This window comes from Bombyx mandarina, chromosome 25 (assembly GCF_030267445.1).
Source record: "Bombyx mandarina strain Sakado chromosome 25, ASM3026744v2".
Lineage (NCBI taxonomy): Eukaryota > Metazoa > Arthropoda > Insecta > Lepidoptera > Bombycidae > Bombyx > Bombyx mandarina.
In genome coordinates this window covers 3,467,821-3,486,951 of record NC_143231.1, presented here as the reverse complement: position 1 = coordinate 3,486,951, position 19,131 = coordinate 3,467,821, and the positions used below count along the sequence as shown (strand labels likewise).

General features: G+C 39.3%; 1 protein-coding gene across 1 annotated transcript in view; it reads left to right on the top strand.

Annotated features, from left to right (window-relative positions):
- Positions 1-19,131, top strand: part of lobo (coiled-coil domain-containing protein lost boys) — a 183,804-nt gene that overhangs the window by 156,260 nt on the left and 8,413 nt on the right. Inside the window, exons 3-6 of the mRNA XM_028175557.2 lie at positions 15,281-15,475; positions 16,156-16,317; positions 17,505-17,690; positions 18,803-19,013. Coding sequence (XP_028031358.2) covers positions 15,281-15,475; positions 16,156-16,317; positions 17,505-17,690; positions 18,803-19,013 — 754 coding nt within the window. The remainder of the gene's footprint in view (positions 1-15,280; positions 15,476-16,155; positions 16,318-17,504; positions 17,691-18,802; positions 19,014-19,131) is intronic.

Genomic DNA, 19,131 nt, shown 5'->3' with positions numbered 1-19,131 from the left:
TTTTGTTTCAAGAAATTCTCCATGTGTAGTATTTTCTTTCGCCAGCCGTAAATATAGTTAAAACAATGTATCCATTTTCTATTTTGCGTTTATTATTGGCTTTATATTATTATCTTTGAATCCTTTGCAGAGTTCGTAGATTTTCGTAGAACCACGTGACAACAAAAAACCTGATTCTAAATTGTAAAACTAGTTTTAATGATGTTGTGTGTCTGTTGATGTGAGACTTATTAGAAGATTCTTTATTGCTGCAAAGGGTAGATAAACCATTTCTTTTTAATTGATTACTGAAGCTCGTGAGATCTACCACCTTAAGACGTGAGATCCGAGTATCGTTTATGTAGAAAGACGGTCCCGCCCTTCGAACTGAAAACCACTACTGTTTTTCTTCAGAAATAAGCAAATGGTAGTAGCATTGGAGCTATGCTTACCTCTTTTGCGTTGTTACATGTTGTAGATATGTTGATTTAAAATTTCCGTTTTTTTTTTCCTGCCTAAGTTGATAGCCTTGAGAGGCTATATCAGCGGAACCTTAACTAGTAGGTGAGCTCACGGGGCCTAAACCTGACGACGTTGCTAACACGAACCCTAGCAAGAGCCGTGCTTCGCAAAGTGCAGACGTGTTTGGGGCGACGTCGACTGCTTTCCAGTCTTTCCGCAGGATCGGGAATGTAGTTACCGGCGGCCACGATGAGAGAGTCCTCGTGTCGTGCCGCTTTATCGAAGTGATCATTTCCGACTGACAAACCCTATCTCTTTTTTGCCCCCTACCTATTCGCTGGCAGCTTAGGGGGCTATTCCAGCTACGCTCAGACGGATATGTGAGCTCACGGGTTCAACTTGAGTGAGTGCTGTATCTACGTAACGCGACGGGTGTTCACGAGTGCTCACAGTTGACGAAATTTTAAAGTTTTCTTTGTTCGCTCAAACACGAAACACGAAAAACTTTATGAATACGATGTAATGGATTAAAATGGAAAAAAATGACAAAGTTTCGTATATAACCGACGGGTCTCTGTTGGCGGGTTATCGTTCGGTTTACGCGCGTGTTTACGAGGATGAGTCGCGCCGTTAGCAGCGCTGCAGATGCGCCCAGGTAAAGACTTCCGGGACATCGGAAAATGGCATCGCTTTTACGAGGACCTTCTTACTTCACATATTTATCACGAGAAACTGTACACCAAACCAAACGTTAAGTCTTCATTTTTCTTACCTGTGCTGGTAATCTCCAAGCGAATAGGTGATTTAACCTGACGTAGCTGCTAATACTAGGCCTAGCAAGAACAGTGCCTCGCAGAATATGGTACTGGACCGGAATTGCGACCAACTGAGAAGATTCGGCGAGAAACTCAGTGGGCTGTGTCTTAAGGGCTAACTCTTCATACATATGAGTGTATATTTCGAGCTAGCATTTCAGCAATTTCAATTCGTGCTACATTTGGCCTAGCTTAAAATGTATTTTATTTACGTAGCAGATATTTTAACGCGCTAATCCTAACGGCGCGGAAATATTCTAAAACTTTTATTGCAAAATACCATAACTATAACCGACGACATGGGAACTGTAAAATAATTAAAAATATAAAAATTGATTATGTACGAGTAGGTATGCGATATAGATCCAAGAAGCGAATGCCAAAGAATTTTTTTTTTTCATGCTCTCGTCCGATTTCCCTTATTGCGCGACCGGAAATGCGTCCGCAGTGTTAGTAATTACGACTCGTGGAGCATTTAGCGTGCATCGAAGGCAGGATGTGGTCACGCATCGCGCGAGAGATCGCATCGCCCCCGCTGGGACGGAGCCTCGCTTTCGCGGCGACATCGCTGCGCGTGTGGCGTCCATTAGTGACTAGAACGATCAACGCTAAATACGTTATCGATGTTTTAAATAATGAAGCAGCCTTGAATTTGAACAGAAAAAAAAACATTAGACCGATCGCCTGAAGAAAAGGTAAAGGATGTGTTAAGAGAAATCCAACCTCAAGTTGTTTGAGTGCAGCTGATAGATACAACAATAATTAGACTAACGCCGTCTGTATTGCTGGATACGGATTGTTCTCGATACATAATAAGGCTTACCGCGTGAATAGGCTTTCGTATAATAAAATTTTTGTTATTGTCTAAATGGTTCGACAAACTCACGGAACACCTTTACCGGAACCCATAGACATTGACAACGTTAAAGCTGCCACCCATCTTCACAAATGAGTTCTAAGGTCTCAGTTTTACAGTACAACGGCTGCCCCACCCTTCAAATCGAAACGCACTACTGCTTCACGACAGAAACAGCCCGAACAAACTCACACGACGTGCTACTAACAGTATTAACTACCTAAGTGACATTTATAAAATTTGAAAATTAAATTCTGTTATATGAAGTTACTTAAGTAAAGTCAGTAAAATTTAGTACGGCTCGAAGGAAAATCTTTCGGTATCGAGGGTCAACGACCGCACAAGTAACAGATAGACATCATCGTACATCGCTCCCAATGTATCGTAATACATATTGTCGGGATTCGGGTTCTGCAATTGTACAAAATCTCAGTAGCCAATATTTAATTCCTATCGTGTTTTGTAATAAATTCGGACGGAAAGACGGTTAGCGTGGTATGGACAGGTGATACGTAAAGAGGGGATGCATGTAAGACTAGGAGATGTATGGGAATGGTAGTGCAAGGTAGAGGGGGACGAATTTGACCGAAAAAGACATGGGTAGTGTGTGTGAATAACGATATGAGAGAGAGACAGAGAGAGGAATGAGTGTTGAAATGACGGCTGATAGAAGAGAATGGAATAGAAAAAATCCTTATAATAATAAGGTGGAGACAAAGAAGAAGTGTTTTGTAATAAATTCGTTGTCGATAATGTCGAATGCGAACGATCCCCGCCGTAACGGATGCGCGCTTGGACAGCGCGGGCGCACGTCTCTCCCCCAGAGACGGACTCATCCTATCGGCTATTCGCACTCATTACGATGCGACACCCGGTCCGCCCGCGAAGCAACACATTCGTATCAGTTTCACAAAAAAATAAACAGTTCACACGTTCAAACTATGATAGAAAATTAAGGTATTTGACAATTTCCTGGATCACGCAAATGACATTTTCAAGAGAAGCTAGCTTATATAAATGTTCCGGACACAAATATTCGGGCCTCCATTCGATCTATTAGCTCTTTTATTAGACGCCCTCAGCTCTAGTACTAGGAGCAAACTTAGGGACCTTGGTAACCGTACTCGTTGAACTACCTAACCCATACTCTCGCTGAGTTTCTCGTCGGATCGTCTCAGCGGGCCGCAATTTGAATCCGGTAATAGATGCATTCGCGAGGCAGCTGCCTTCAAGCTGTTAGGTCTCCGATCTACCGAGCAATTACACCCGCTCGATGGAATATCTTACCCTCAGCGTTAAACCTCCCAAACGTACATATCTAACAACTTAACGAATAAAACACTGCTCGCGGGTCTCAGAGCACGAATTTTTAATACGATACGTACTTTAGAAATGACCTATGAAAGTATGTTTTAAGAATAAGCCAATGTGCGGAATTGGCTATTTCCGTAATTAGTGATGATAGTGACCCCCCTCGCTTGATTTAATTGGTCACTAGGCCTATGAAAGAATCTTAAATCTGAGTTATAAAAGTAAATATTAAGAGACCAACTTATCGTCCTGTTCTTATCGTGTAGATGAAAACACTTGTCAAACTGACTGCGAGACCTCGAGATACTGTTAGTGCTTTCTGTGTGCAAAGAAACTTAAAAATCAAAGAGTATAATAAGGTTTATAGAAAAATAGACACTCGTTCGCGACTCTATCAAATACCGACGAATAACAACTACAGTCGTCCGCGTCAGTGACCACGAAAATTGTAAAGTATTTGAGAAACGTCGGTTAAATTAAAAATAACAAAGAAAGAGAGAGAGAGAGAGAGAGAGAGAGAGAGAGAGAGAGAAAGAGAAACAGAAAGCGCAAGGATTAAGCTGTAAAAGTAGTTTTTATTTATAATTCAGACGTGAAACAACCCCTACGAAACATTTCGCTTCACACAATAATACACTTACTGGTGACAATCGTTCGCGCTTACCAAAAATCATAAGCGAACCAAAAAAAAAACGATTAAAAAAACAAAAAAGAAACTCAATTAACCTAACAACAGGTGAAAGCAGTTGAAACTCTGTGACGTGGCTATAAAATAACTGTTAATGTGACCACTTGTTGCGTGCGGAGGGCGGTCTGTTACAAAACAAAACATCCGGGCAGATCCGGTTTCAACTGGAAATTTATTTGGTTTTTTTTTTCAGGTGGATCTTTTCACAGGATCTACGAACAAAAGACTTGTGCTCATTGAGTACTGCGTTGAGCCACATATTAGTTAATGCGTTTTGTTTAAAATTTACAAACTACCGTACTATTTGTCTGTTTTAATGTTTGTAATAATTGTAAATTGTTGTAAAATAACTAATATTAAAATTATTATTAAGACAATCTTCAGATTACCAAATAGCAACACTGTTAGTGGGAGCAGTGTCAGTAGTGGGGACGAGACATAATAAAAAAGGCGGTAGTCTGAAAAAATGACAGAGAAAGCGATGTATTCTATAGTGAGCACATACCTAAAGATTGTACAAGTTGACTTACTAATAATGCAACACAGAATCAAGTAAACTATTCCAATCTGTGTATTTATTTCTTGTCTGTCGGAAGCGAAGTCTACATAATATAATTTTACCAGCTTTATTAATCTCTCGCTACAATTAACTGGATCAACCAGTGAGGTAAACGAATGCCCTAAAAGCGCTATAACGTAATCAAGTTGAAATAGCTAGTAATTTATTGAAAACGCCATCTGATCGTGTGTAATATGACAACGTAATAAGTATTTTGCGTGCGTGTACCCGAGTCTCGGGTTATCCGCGTAATTCCCGAGCCGGCACAAACAGAATTAGGGCTGCACGCACGTCGCCAATCGATATCGCGTGATTATCGATGATAATGGCCGACTCGGCGGGGACGCGGCGTGGGATACGGTCGCGAAGCCCACGGGCCTCTTCACTCGGGATTCGAACCCTCGAGCACGATAATTGCGATATTCTTTCTATACAGGGGGAGGCGAGTAATGATAAAAGTGCTTTGTTAGTCACAAAAATATAGAATATTTTTCGCTTGTTTTTTGTTTTCTTTTTTTATGAAGTATAAAAGACGTTTTATTGACCTGTTACATACCTTAATGACATGAAACACTAATAAAGATAAATAATTAGATTTCCAAAGGTTTTTTTCGTAGAAGGAATAAGTGATTTCAATATTTAATCCTGTTATACAATCAGATGTTAGAATCAAAAAGCCTCTAGATACCGTCATTAATACATTTCGCTTGAATATTTTTTATAGCATTTTGATTGGTCATTGCGAAGGTTCTATTTGCATAATTGGCAATTAGCATTTTGCTTACCGTCAACTTTTGTTTCGGACAGAGCGCTCGTGTGTCGCTCGAGGCGATATCTTTGGAGCGAAGAGATGGTAATTTGTATTGTTTTATGCAAAATATCTACCTCCAGCTCTGTGAGCCTGCAGTTGTATAAATCTTTGGAGCTTTGAAATTTCAAATTTCCAGTTAAACTAAACGTAAACATTATAACATGCTTTTATTAGCTCGGTATGTATGTACGTTTGTTTGTAAGCAATGTACCTAATATTTGAACGTAATTTTCTTCAGAAGACGTCCGATTGACTTGATTTACCGTACTCGTCGAAATCGGCAAAGAGTTCGACGTGCAACCTAACCTAAACATCAGCCCGCTGATTTTGTCGCCGGATCTTCTCAGCGGGTCGTGATTCCGATCCGGTAGTAGATTCATTCGCGAAGCAGCTGCTCTTGAGTTGTTAAGTCTTCTTCCGAGGCGCTCGGGTAGCTATTAGATAATCCCACCCATCCTGGCTGAGCCTTTGCTCGCCCACCTGACCTGGTGAAGCTGGAAAGGTCTCCGGGCTACCGGTAATCCTTCAATCATTAAAAAAAACTTAAAATTTTGCACGCGCATCAAGGACCTACGACAATACAATAATTTTATAACTTCCCTGCAATATCCCAGATCAGCCTCAACGGGTTTGAAAAAGGATAAATTGAATTGTTGATTCGGTTTGCTATTTAAGGGTGTTAGTGTTAGTTTGTACTACATGCAGTTAGCCCTATAACACGGTAGGTGCATTCCTACAAAGACCCGTGTTGTGCGAAACCGCGTTATATGGGACTAGAAGCCAGTACAAAAAGTAAGAGTAATTTTTCTGTAACATCTCAACTATGCCTGTATGTATTTTTTTACCTATGAGACTTAAAAAATAAGCACTAAAATTTCGGCTATTCCTATATATTGTCTGTTCATAATGTAAATTTCGAAATTGTTTTTAAACAAAAATCTCGCTATCGTGTTGTAGATGTACCGTGTTATAAAGAGGGTTTTCGGGGAATTTTCTTTTCGTGTTAGAGTCGAACCGTGTTGTAAAGTACCGTATTATAGAATGGTTACCTGTATACTTTTTTTTCTACTTAAGCTGATAGCCTTGAGAGGCTATATCAGCGTCGCCTTAACTAGTAGGCGAGCGCACGGGGCTCAAACCTGATGACATTGCTAACACGAACCCTAGCAAGATCCGTGGACTTGTGGTTGTACTATTAACTGTCCAGAATTGTTATTTAGTTTGTTTTTAAAGGACTTCGTGTGTCGTGACAGCGTGGAAGGGATTAACGAAAGCCGTCCGCCTCATCAATAAGGGTCCGAGCGAAATTCCGTCTCGAATATCTTGGCGGCCCCCGTTTGTACGTAAACACGCAAAATCCCTCTAAAGGTACGCCGCGGTCTCTAGACATGTGCGGGACATAAATTTGGCGAGCGTTACGTAGGTACAGGCCGGCCTCTATGTACCGCAGTACATAAGGCGTACCTATGTACCGAGCAACACGGGCGTCACTTATCCGCGCGGAGGATGCGGTGGCCGTCCGATCACCCCCGGGCCACCCCGGGCGGGCGCGACTCCCACCTCCCTCGCGATTCATTAAGTCGGGCGCGGCCGACGCGGCGGACGCGTCGCGGAGTCTCCGTGAATTCAAATTAGAGCCGGCTCGGACGTCGTGTGGATAGGGATGGACCATTAGCGTTATCGAAATTTTATTAAAGAAGACTTTTAATTCAAAAAAAATAATTACATTCTTCAAAAAATTTTGATGACATCGACGGGTGAAAGGCGATTTAAGTGACATTTTTGCAACATTACAGGAGATATATTTCAAGTTTAAAATTTTAAAATATGTAATATCATAACAAAAAAACTTCTTCAGATATTTGAATGGGGTAAACTTAATTGAAGTTCAATTAAAAGCATCGAATTGTTGATGCTAAGACCAAATAAAACGGACCTTTAATTACAGAAATAAATGTCGCAAACTAAGCGAAATGTGGTTAAACCAAATTACCTTTCACCCCTCGTTATGATTGTTTTTTTTAATATCAGCTATAGAAGATGTAAGGAGAAGAAAATGTCACAGTAATCTATCAATTTATTTTCCGTTCTTAAATCCTCGAATATAATTTTTGTTACGAAATTACCAAAAAATCTGAATGAACGTGTAACTCAAAATTTTGTAAATAAATATTTTAAATGAATATCGATTTCGCAATTCTCATACAGGACAATAAAAAAGATATGTGGTGTCGTGGGACACCGGATAGGAACGAAGTTCCTTATTATAAAAATATTAATTTTAAGGTCTATTCGAGGTATAAAGAAAATAATTATTCGGACATACATTTTTTTATTATGATTTTTTTATTGATAAAAAAAACTACTTTACAAAGTTATCAACTTTATTTTATTCTCAATGATTTATAAAAAATATGTAATAATAATATACAAAGAAACAGCTATTTATATGAATAATAATAATAACTGTCATCACGTAGACTATAGCCATCATACTAAGACTATACATAAATAATAAAAATCTTACGTTTTTTCCCGGTCAGAGTACCCCCCTCCGCATCGTCTCATAAGAAACTTCGTTCCAATAATTATTTAATATTCCATTCACCCTAAATTGTATCAATTGTGAAACAGTATAAAGACTCTATTTTATTACCTAAATAAAAAGAAAATAATCGTATTTTTTTATTGGCTTGATGTGTGGACGAGCTCACAGCCCACCTGGTGTTAAGTGGTTACTGAAGCCCATAGACATCTACAACGTAAATGCGCCACCCACCCTGAGATATAAGTTCTAAGGTTTCAATTATAGTTACAACGGCTGCCCCACCCTTCAAACCGAAACGCAATACTGCTTCACGGCAGAAATAGGCGGGGCGGTGGTACCTACCCGTGCAGACTCACAAGAGGTCCTACCACCAGTAAAAAAGTATAGTAATTTAATCGATAATAGACACGAGATGTATCATAGCAGCACTAGTGCCCCTTTGTCTCGACAAGACAGACGCGGTGCGGGTGGCGCGAGGGGCATGCTGCGGCGCGGGGCGGGCGGGGGCCGAGCACGTGCCGGACGGAAGTCGCGCAGGGCGTCGAGCCGCACCGCGCTAAATGATTCAAAACTCGCTCCGGACCTGCAAGATTTATGCCTCTACCCGATCCCTAGATTAAAGATGTCGCGCCTTTATTGAAATACGCTTGAGCGTTACGCGATAGTGCTGGCGCCAACCGCTGCTCCACTTCATTCCGATTCACTCCTCGTATTCATTTCATTCACTTCTTTATTGTTTGTTTTCCGTTCGGTTTGTTGTGGCACGACGAGTTTCCTCGTTAATTTCGCCACTCCGCTTGCCAGTTGCTGAAAAACTTTTCCTTGTCTTCTTGAATGATAATTTTATTACTCAATGCTTTTTATTGGGCTTAGTAGAATTTGTATATATGCGCTTACAACCTCACTATGACTGCTCAAGAACATTCACGAGAAAACAGTAGTTAAAATTGGATGTCATTTGGATTTAATCATAGCAATATGTATTAAAGAAACAATATAGTTTTGACAATAAAAAGAAAAGATTCGTAATTGAGTAAATGTGACAAATGAAATTTGATGGTCGCTGAAATTTAAAATAAAATCTTCGGCAATGGGCATGGAACTATTAAGTATTAACTGAAAAACAATTGGAAATTAAATTTAGAATTTGAAGAACGTAAATAACTTTAAGAAACAAAATTACACAGTCCGAAGCTACTAGATCAGTCACAATAACAAAGGGAAGTCAGTAGTAGCATTTATCCGAGTAGCCAAACTCCGAATCCAACAAAGTTTGTCGCAAAGTTGGCGACGCGAAGGCCAATATGCAAATGTGAACTTTCCCTCTTTCAAACGGAGGCTGGAGGGCGGGAATTTGCGGAATTGCTGCACTTGGCCGATTTACGACTCTCCCGCGCTTTCTATTCAAACTTACTCGAATTGTCTGCGAATGTGATATCTATTTCGAGTATTTTTGCAGTATGACTATTGTTCATGGACGCAAAAGTTGTTTTTATGGCTCTAAGACGAATTAGCGAAGTGATTTGTGTGACATTAGAGCTCCAATACATCCCTAGCTTTTGTCAAAAGTTGATATCAAAAACTTTCGTACTAGTGAAACAGTAATGAATTCATTATTTATGACTGAAATGAATAGAACCACAATGGCCTACGAATTTTCTCGAACGGGCATATGTGAAGTGCTTTTAGAGATTTTATTTAAAATAAACATCATATCTCGTATTAGCGTTTAATATTGATGACGAAATAATATCCATTATATTGTGTAGTATCAAATTAATTCTGTTTCAAGTTGCACAATTTCTGTTCGTATCGTTTATCATCGAGAGCTAAACTATCGTCTGAGTAATTAACGCGATTGCGAGAACTGTGCGAACTGAAGCCTTGTTCGAAATAGAGACGTTCTTGTCTAGGAGATGGAATGGCCTATATAACGGGTGGGATATCAAAGCAATCCTGGCGGCGACCGTTCGACGTGCAATTCGGGTCTGCTCCTTGCGCATATTGCATGCACGTACCAACGAAGTTTGCTTTGTAGGCGGTAATCTGCGGGGGTGTATCGGCCGGGGTGGGTGGTGGCGGGTTATGTACACACGAGCCCGAGGCGTCGAGGTAGGCAAATGGCCGGCGAAGCGGACGCGTAGGCCGAGATCTCGAGCCGGCGATATCGATCCGCGGCCGACCGTCGCCACGGACACAATTCGCGGCGGGAGGGCGGCGCTGCGACACAAGAACACTTCTTTGTTCGCCGCCGGCACAAGTGTTGTCCGTTCGTCACGCGATCGAACGGAAATCGACCTAGAGCGTTAGCAATATTACGCCTCGCTCATATTCTGACGTAGCGCATACAAGCTTCAAGCAAAACAATATCGTTTCGTTCATTCAAATACATCTTTAAAACGTTTATCGATGAGCTAAAGATAAATACATATGTTAATCCTAATACGATTGATGTTAACTTTTAAATTATAGAAATATTTTATTAAAAATGTGTTAATGTGTAGCAACCCTAACAAGTCGCGACCGCGCGGCGGCGGGTGGCGCAAATCACTCGCGCGGACTGCCGTTCTTGGAGAACGCTTCCATTAGCGTTGTGCACGATAGCTGTGAATTTATCAGCGCGTATCGACAAATTTTAATTTAATTTTAGTTTTAATAATAAAAAAATATAGTTTTAAAAATGTATTTTAATTTGGACATTATAACTGATGTGCAGTAGCTGACAGATTAATAAAATGATTCAGATAACCTTTTATTCAATTACAACTGTGAACGTTAAAATGTGTAATTAATCTTTATGCGTATTACTAAACGTTAATGTTAATTACTATGGGAAACAATGATCATAAAGTTATTAAATAATGAATCCAGCTATAGTTTTTGCTACTACAAAACAGTTTATTAGTTATTGTACATAAATACACGATTAATTAAACTACATGATTAATTAAAATACATGATTAATTAAACTACTTTTTAAAAAGCATACTACATAACTACCTAGTCAGGTCATGAATTCTGTCACATGTTTAATGTAAAATAATTGAAACAAGTTTATTCATTATATAACCATTCATATACCAAAATGAACTTAACAAAACATAGATTCTTATGACACTAAAGTTTATTCAAAATGACCTCCGTGATTTTGAATACAGGCCTTGAATCTGCGCGGCCAGTCGTCTATCGCAGCACGAACGAGGTCCATGTCAATATCGGCGGCTGCCTTAATCAAGGATGTCTTGAGTGACTCCAAATTGAGATGAGGCTTTGAGCACGCCTTTTCCTCCAAGTGTTGCCATATCTTGTAATCTAACGGATTCAAATCTGGACTGGAGGAGGGCCAGTCTTCGTGCCAGATGAAGTCGATTTCACGCGCCTCCAGCCAGTCTTGTGTGCTCTACGCTCTATGAGCTGGCGCCGAATCTTGTTGGAATTCCCAGTGCCTGTTATTGAACATGATATGAGAAACAGGTTCCACAAGGTTCATCAGGACTGTATTTTGATACACAACTGCATTCGTTTTTACACCTTTCTCACAAAAATGTACCTCTGTTAAGCCCCAATAAGAAACTCCCAACCATACCATGAGCGAGGATGGAAAATGACCTCGATGGACACGCGGAATACGGTTGCTTGCTTCTTCACTACTGTGTGCGTACGCCTTATCATTTTGTTTGTTGTAGCTAAAAAAATTTTCATCCAAAAAAAGAATTTCCCGATATTTTTTTCCCGCGTACCGCTTCAACAAAGCGCGGCATCTCTTCAGTCTCAGGTCCATTAGACGAGCATTCAAACGATGTCCTGTTTTTCTTCGATATGCCCGAAGCCCTAAGTCTTCATTTAACACCCTTTTCACCGTGGTTCTGCTTAACCCCATCTGAAGGGCCAACAGTTTCTGCTTACGTTTGGGATTTCTTTGAATTCGCGCCTTCACAGCTTTTATCACTGCTGGAGTCCTAACAGACCGAGGGCAACCACTTCTTGACCTGTCATCTACACTAGAGTCTTCATTGTATCGTTTGATGGTACGATAAACGAATCTTTTGGTTAAATTCAAATTTTTCAGTATGTTAAAAATTTGAATTGGCGCGTAACCGCAACGATGCAATGCAACAACTGCAACACGGTCTTCTTTAAGCGTCCACTTCATATTTAAAAATTAGTAAAATTCTAAAAATATATATTTTTATTTTCATGAACAATTCGAAATTCGAATTCAATTTTTTTTTTTTTTTTTTATTTATAAAATTAGCCGGATACAAGTCCATTGGCAATTCGAATTCAATAAACTTTTTTGTGGCCAGCATTCTAAAAGAAAAGTTTTTACTGTGTGACAATACTTATGACCTGACTAGGTATATTAGAAAAAATGATTAGCAATTATCGTATAAATGAAAATATCAGTCAAACAAAAAACCCGACCTTATTACTTACTACTTTTTACTTTTACATTTTTAATTGAGATATAGACAGCACAAATGACATCATATTCTAATGTCGATGAATTTACTGTAATGTATTCGAAGCTTCGGAAGTAATATGGCAATAAAAAAAGCGAGATTAAACTATTTAAATATGTTTAATTATGTCTACACGCGAATATCGAATAAAATCGATAAAGGCAAACGTTCCAAACGTTTAGTTTCTTAGATTTGTCACGCTACAATCGAATAGAATTACCGAGATCAAATAAAAAAAATGATATCGATAAAATAATAGTTGTCTATTCAATTAAACGTAGAGCGCAGCCTTACTGCCCGCATGAGTGGCGCGTCTATATGCGACGACAATGCTCTCGCGTACCCTCCCCCGAATCGATACTCGAGTGTCTTATCGATAACTCGCGCTGCACTAGTTCGGGCGTCTTGTTCGAAATTCGAATAACGCTTGGTCAAGCGCAACTCAAAGCTAGGAACGCGGTACGGTCTAATTTGCGCCAGTGCGGTGACTACGAGGCTTTTGCTCTATATGCTTGTGTACCTACACGTTGGCTTAGGAAAGCTCTTACCGAGGATTACGTACCTATATGTACCTGTGATTAGGTACTGTATATTTAAATAGTACGTTTGCATTCGGTACAGAGGATTTAGGTGAATCGTAGTTGTGCAAACAGAGTTGTTTGTTCTAGTCTTAGCGTCGGATTTTCAGAATGGCGCTAGGTTTAAATTATAGGTTCTTTAACGTCGTAATTCTGATCAAAGTAATTCGTTTAGAAAGATCTCGTAAAATAAGTACAAAATTCGACCCTATGTCTCAAAGTGCATGGCGACAATCAAGTAAATCTATCAATCAAGTAAACAATATTAAGTTTAATAACATCCCAAAAAGAAACTAAAAAGTCTCTGGAAATACAAAAGTACTGACAATAATAAAATCAGAAATCAAACACCTGTAATTAACAAAATAATGTTTGTATAAATATTTCTAAAGATTTACATAAGAATGACGTAATACGTCAAACATATTATAACTAGCTGACCCGGCAGACTTCGTAGTGCCTCAATCGATTAACAAAAGACCTAAAATCCGTCCGACGGGGGACACATCAAAGGAAAAACAAAATTGTTATTTTTATTTAATTCCGAGAATTTTCATATTTATCTACCTTTTAAACCTTCTCTGGACCTCCACAAATAATTCAAGACCAAAATTAGCCAAATCGGTCCAGCCGTTCTCAAGTTTTAGCGAGACTAACGAACAGCAATTCATTTTGATATGTTTTTATATAGATTATAATTTTGCCTTAGCCAAAAGAAAACTTCAGTCAAACAGCCTTAAAAAAAAAGAAACAAAAAAGTTTAAAAAAAAAACGAATATGACAGTGAAAGTGTCGGAAAAGTTTACAGTGGAAAGCGAAAGTTGTGGAGTCGCAAAAGTTGGCGAGCGTTGACTTTGTTTTCGTTCAACTTGGGATTCAATGCGGAGGGCGGTAGGGAGGGAGCCACCCAGCCCGGCGGCCCTGTAGGCCCTTTTGAGAGTTGTACTTGTAACTACAGAACGATTATGATAACGATATTCCCGCGCATTACTGACAAGTGACAGTTCTTTTTTTTTAATTTGCAAGATTATAAGAGATATTTTAGGAGCACGGTGGCTTGCTCCTAAAAGAAATTTTTCGTCACATATGTTTATTTGGTTTATGGATTTTAAAAAAATGTGTAAGGTAATAAAAACGTTAAAGAATAGTGTACAGAAGTACTATTTACTTAAAAGGTTATTGAAATTCATATGTTTTCTTAGATTTGAGTGTTTTTTTTATGGAGTTGATATTGCTGGTATTAGAAACTGTTGGTGTACCATTAAGAAACATAAAATATTTTTTCTAGAGTACTATATAATTTCCAAGCCCGTGTTAATTGACCACTAATAAATTAACTCAGCGGAATAATCCTATTTATGCAAATGAAATTATTTCCTCTTAAAAAAATCTCATAACATCGCTTTTGTTTCGTCATTAATTTTAAGTAATGTCTAATAACCTTTTGAAATCTCCTAACTCAACAACAACTAAGCACCTAAAATCTAGCTGATATTATGTATTCAGTTATAGGCCGCAAGCTATATCCATTATGATGTCTAGACTCTAAACTCATTAATATTACATAATGTTTATTGTTTTTGCAAGGGAACAAGAAACGATCAACAAGTGCCTCAATAACATTTTGTAATGTTAAAGCATCTAGTGCCATCTAGCGATGATTGAATTAACTTATTTAAAACTTTGTTAACGTAGAGAAAAGACTACGATTTTTCAAATAGTTCCAAGGAAATCCTACAGGTGTCGTTAAAATAAAATAAAATTTTATACCAAAAACTTTTAGCAAACAATAACATAAGTCAGTGGGTCTATTAAAATTTATAACAGCATTCTATCAGCATACAATACATAGTATTATCGGTCGAATCGGCCATTTAGCTCTTTCGTTTCATTAAAGTTCCTGTAAATAATAAAATAAGTTTCATTTCAATCGTGCACTGGAAGCAGTAATGCGTTTCGGTTTGTAGGCGGGTGTAGCCGTTGTAACTATACTGAGACTTTAGAACTTATATCTCAAGGTGGGTGGCGCATTTACATTGTAGATGTCTATGGGCTCCAGTAATTAACACCACCTGTGACCCCACAGACCACAGTCCAACCATCTAAGCAATAAAAAAAATAAGAATAGATTTAAAATACAATACTCCAATGAAGGTGGAGTTTATTCAATTTTTAATCGTTAATAAATCGCTTATGATATTCAATTACAGCCGGAAAGAATAATGTCGCCGTACACGGTGATCATCAGACGCAGCGGGAACCCCTTCGAGCTAGCTCACGTGTTGGTGTCGTGGCTAATAGGAGCTGGATATGACGCATACGTGGTCGTCGGCTGTGCCACCAGAGACACTTGCATGGCTATAAAGTACAGGAGCATTTGTACTGACATCCCTGATGAGAGCGAGGTTTGGGTGCTATCATCATGTTTGTTGCATTCTGAAACTATATCTTTTGGTAAGAGTATGGAAATTGGTTAGTGCCCAAATAGGTACCTCCCAAATATTGAGTTGGAGACAAGAATTGCATGGGTTCTACCATGTTCGGTAAGAATAAATTTTAAATACTTTTTAGTTTGAGGGAGCGGGATTTTTGCTATAATTCCATGTCTCAAGGTGGGTAACGGTTTTTACGTGATTGTTGAAATATGAAATATTTTTTGGGGATGGAATGATAGTGGTTTGCGTTTATAAGCCTTGCGTTTTAACAGGCAAAGCCTGCTGCATCTGAAGCTTCCTCTAACCTAACAGCTCAAGGATAACTGCTTCGCGAATGCATCTCTGCTATACGATATCGGAATCGCAGTAAAAAAAAGTTCAATTTTCATTGCTTAGATGGGTGGACGAGCTCACAGCCCACCTGGTGTTAATTGGTTACTGGAGTCCATAGACATCTACAACGTAAATGCCGCCACCTACCTTGAGATATAAGTTCTAAGGTCTCAGTATAGTTACAACGGCTGCCCCGCCCTTCAAACCGAAACGCATTACTGCTTCACGGCAGAAATAGGCAGGGTGGTGGTACCTGCCCGTGCGGACTCACAATAGGTCCTACCATCAGTGAACCTAACCTTCATTTATGTATCCAGAAAAAAGAAGAAATTCCACCACCTGACGAAGAGCCCAGATATCGCCTGGTGCCCCTACCGGATCTCACTTCTAAGTACTGCCGTGATATGGACAAGAAAGCCGATGATAAGAAACAAGCTGAACTGAACAAGATCGAGAAAGAGCGACTTCGTAAAATTGCTGTTAGCATCTTTATGTATATTAAATTTAAGGTGTCTTCAGAATCCACGTAAAAATTTATAAAATAATTAAACAGATATGTACTTAACTGTGCTTACATCATTTTTAGTTGGAGTATAATCAGTATAATAATAATGTCCTATGTTATTTATAACATAAGATACCTGTTTTACAAGAAATAATTATCTAGTACTAGCTGACCCGGCAGACTTCGTAGTGTCTCAATCGATAAATAAAAGACCTAAACTTTTGTATACAATAAACTTAAAACAAACAAAAGGAATCCGTCCGACAGGGGACTCATCAAAAGAAAAACAAAGTCGTTATTTTTATATAATTCCGAGAATTTTCATATTTATCTACCTTTTAAACCTTGTCTGGACTTCCACAAATGATTATCAAGACCAAAATTAGCCAAATCGGTCCAGCCGTTCTCGAGTTTTAGCGAGACTAACGAACAGCAATTCATTTTTATATATATAGATGTATATGTATATAGATGTAGATTGGAGTATTTACTTATTCAAGTGTTCAGCCCAGCGGTCGAAATTCGTCCAGTAGCATCCACAAAGCAATACTTAGATTCAATTTGTGTATTACTTTTTTTTGTTATTGTCATATAGTTCGACGTAGCTCTTGGCTCATAGCATCAGCGCATTAAGGGATGGGACAGTTACGAATGAGATTTAGACCTCATGGTCATCAAGCTGGATAGAAGCGTACAAGTTGTAGCGTTTGTCGGTGTAATTTGTTTGCGTTGGATGCTAAAGTCGTCGTGGCCTAAAGGATAAGACGTCCGGTGCATTCGTATCTAGCGATGCACCGGTGTTCGAATCCCGCAGGCGGGTACCAATTTTTCTAATAAAATACGTACTTATCAAATGTTCACGATTGACTTCCACGGTGAAGGAATAGCATCGTGTAATCAAAAAATCCAACTTGAAAAATTATAATTTGCCTATTTAGTGGTGGTCGGACCTCTTGAGAGTCCGCATGGGTAGGTATCACCGCCTTGCCTATTTCTGCCGCGAAGCAGTAATGCGTTTCGGTTTGAAGGGTAGGGCAGCCGTTGTAACTTGCATTTACGTTGAAGATGTATATGGGTCACTCAACAACCAGGTGGACTGTGTGGTCGTCCATCCATCAAAGCAATAAAATAATAATAATAATAATAATCGTTGGGTTTCAGGATCTAGAAAAAGCTCCGGCTGACGCTATAAACGGGTGGCGAACCCACGCCTGGGTCCTCGTGCTGCCGGGATACATGGGGATCGACGAACCTTTCTTTATAGAGCCCAGCGAAGGCGAAGGTCATCTCCTCGACTCAGAAAAATACCAATTCATAGACAGCGTGTACAATCACGTAAACTACTATGTGAGTTTCAGCTGCTAATTATATTCGAATCCGGCGAATTCCCCTTTCGAATTTCAAGTAATATCAACAAACTCATAGTTTTTTTTAATCGGTCCATTGAAAAAATATTTATGTTTATATTAATCGCGAATACTTTATATTATACTAGCCGTACTCGCCCGCTTCGCTGGGCATTTAAAATTAACATTATTATTTATTGTCATCATTATTAGGGACTCATCTAAATATTAGCGTATCCATTAAGTACATGTATTTTCTACACGGATACCAAGTTTCAAGTCAATCGGATGCATGGTTCAGTAGTTATAACGGAACATCCGTAAAAACCACTATAGATTTATATATTAGTATAGATAGTATAGATTACGTAATGCAACATTAATTATAATTGTTTTGATTATTGAGTTATTGTGTATTATATTTCTAGAACTAGTATTAATTTTTATTAAGCCTCGGTCGCCCTTTTCTCTGACTCTTATTTTTTATCCCCAATTTATCTTACTAAGTGGGGTCAGCACAGAGATTTTTTCTATTCCATTCTCTTCTATCCACGTCATTACGGATCCTCCCGATCCACTAACGGTCCTTTTAGGCACCACAAGCACCGGTCATCGTTCTCGTCGAACCCGTCGCTCGCGACGAAGGGTTCGGCGAGTAAATTAACGCATAGACACAGCCCACTGAGTTTCTCGCCGGATCTTCTCAGTGGGTCGCGTTTCCGATCCGGTGGTAGATTCTACGAAGCACGGCTCTTGCTAGGGCTCGTGTTAGCAATATCGTCAGGTTTGAGCCCCGTGAGCTCACCTACTAGTTAAGGTTACGCTGTTATGGTCTCTCTAGACCATAGCTTAGGTATGAAAAAAAGGCGTCATCTCAACACTCACTCCTCTCTCTCTCTCATCGTCATTCACACACTTCATCCCTGTCTTCTTCGTCAACCTCTTCTCCCTCTTGTACTACCATTTCCATACATCTCCTAGTCACATGCATCACCTTTCTCTGACTATCGCTAAATAAATAAAATTATCAGTGAATTTGTTGGTACCACCTGTGTGGTGTTAAGAAATAAATAAAAGAGTACAACTACATACCTACCTACAACTTTTTTTAAGGCAAACGTCCAAAGCACAGACATTGGATTGGACAGCCTGAATTATGATCTGAGCGACCTCTCAGCGTGGGAGCATCTTCTGGCCGGCGAACCCCACCATCGGAGGCAGATGGTCGGCATTGACATCGCGGACAAGAAGACAGCTGTGCAAACAGAGAAGCATCTGGATATGCCAGTCAGTTGGGTTGAGAAACTGGAGATTAGTACCGATGGTAAAATTACGTTCGCAATTCTGAGTCGATTATTGTCGATTGTAAATCTGAACCGGACGGGATATCCGTTAGTCGGATGTAATAATTTAGGGTGGTTGGCGACGTTAACTTGTAAGAG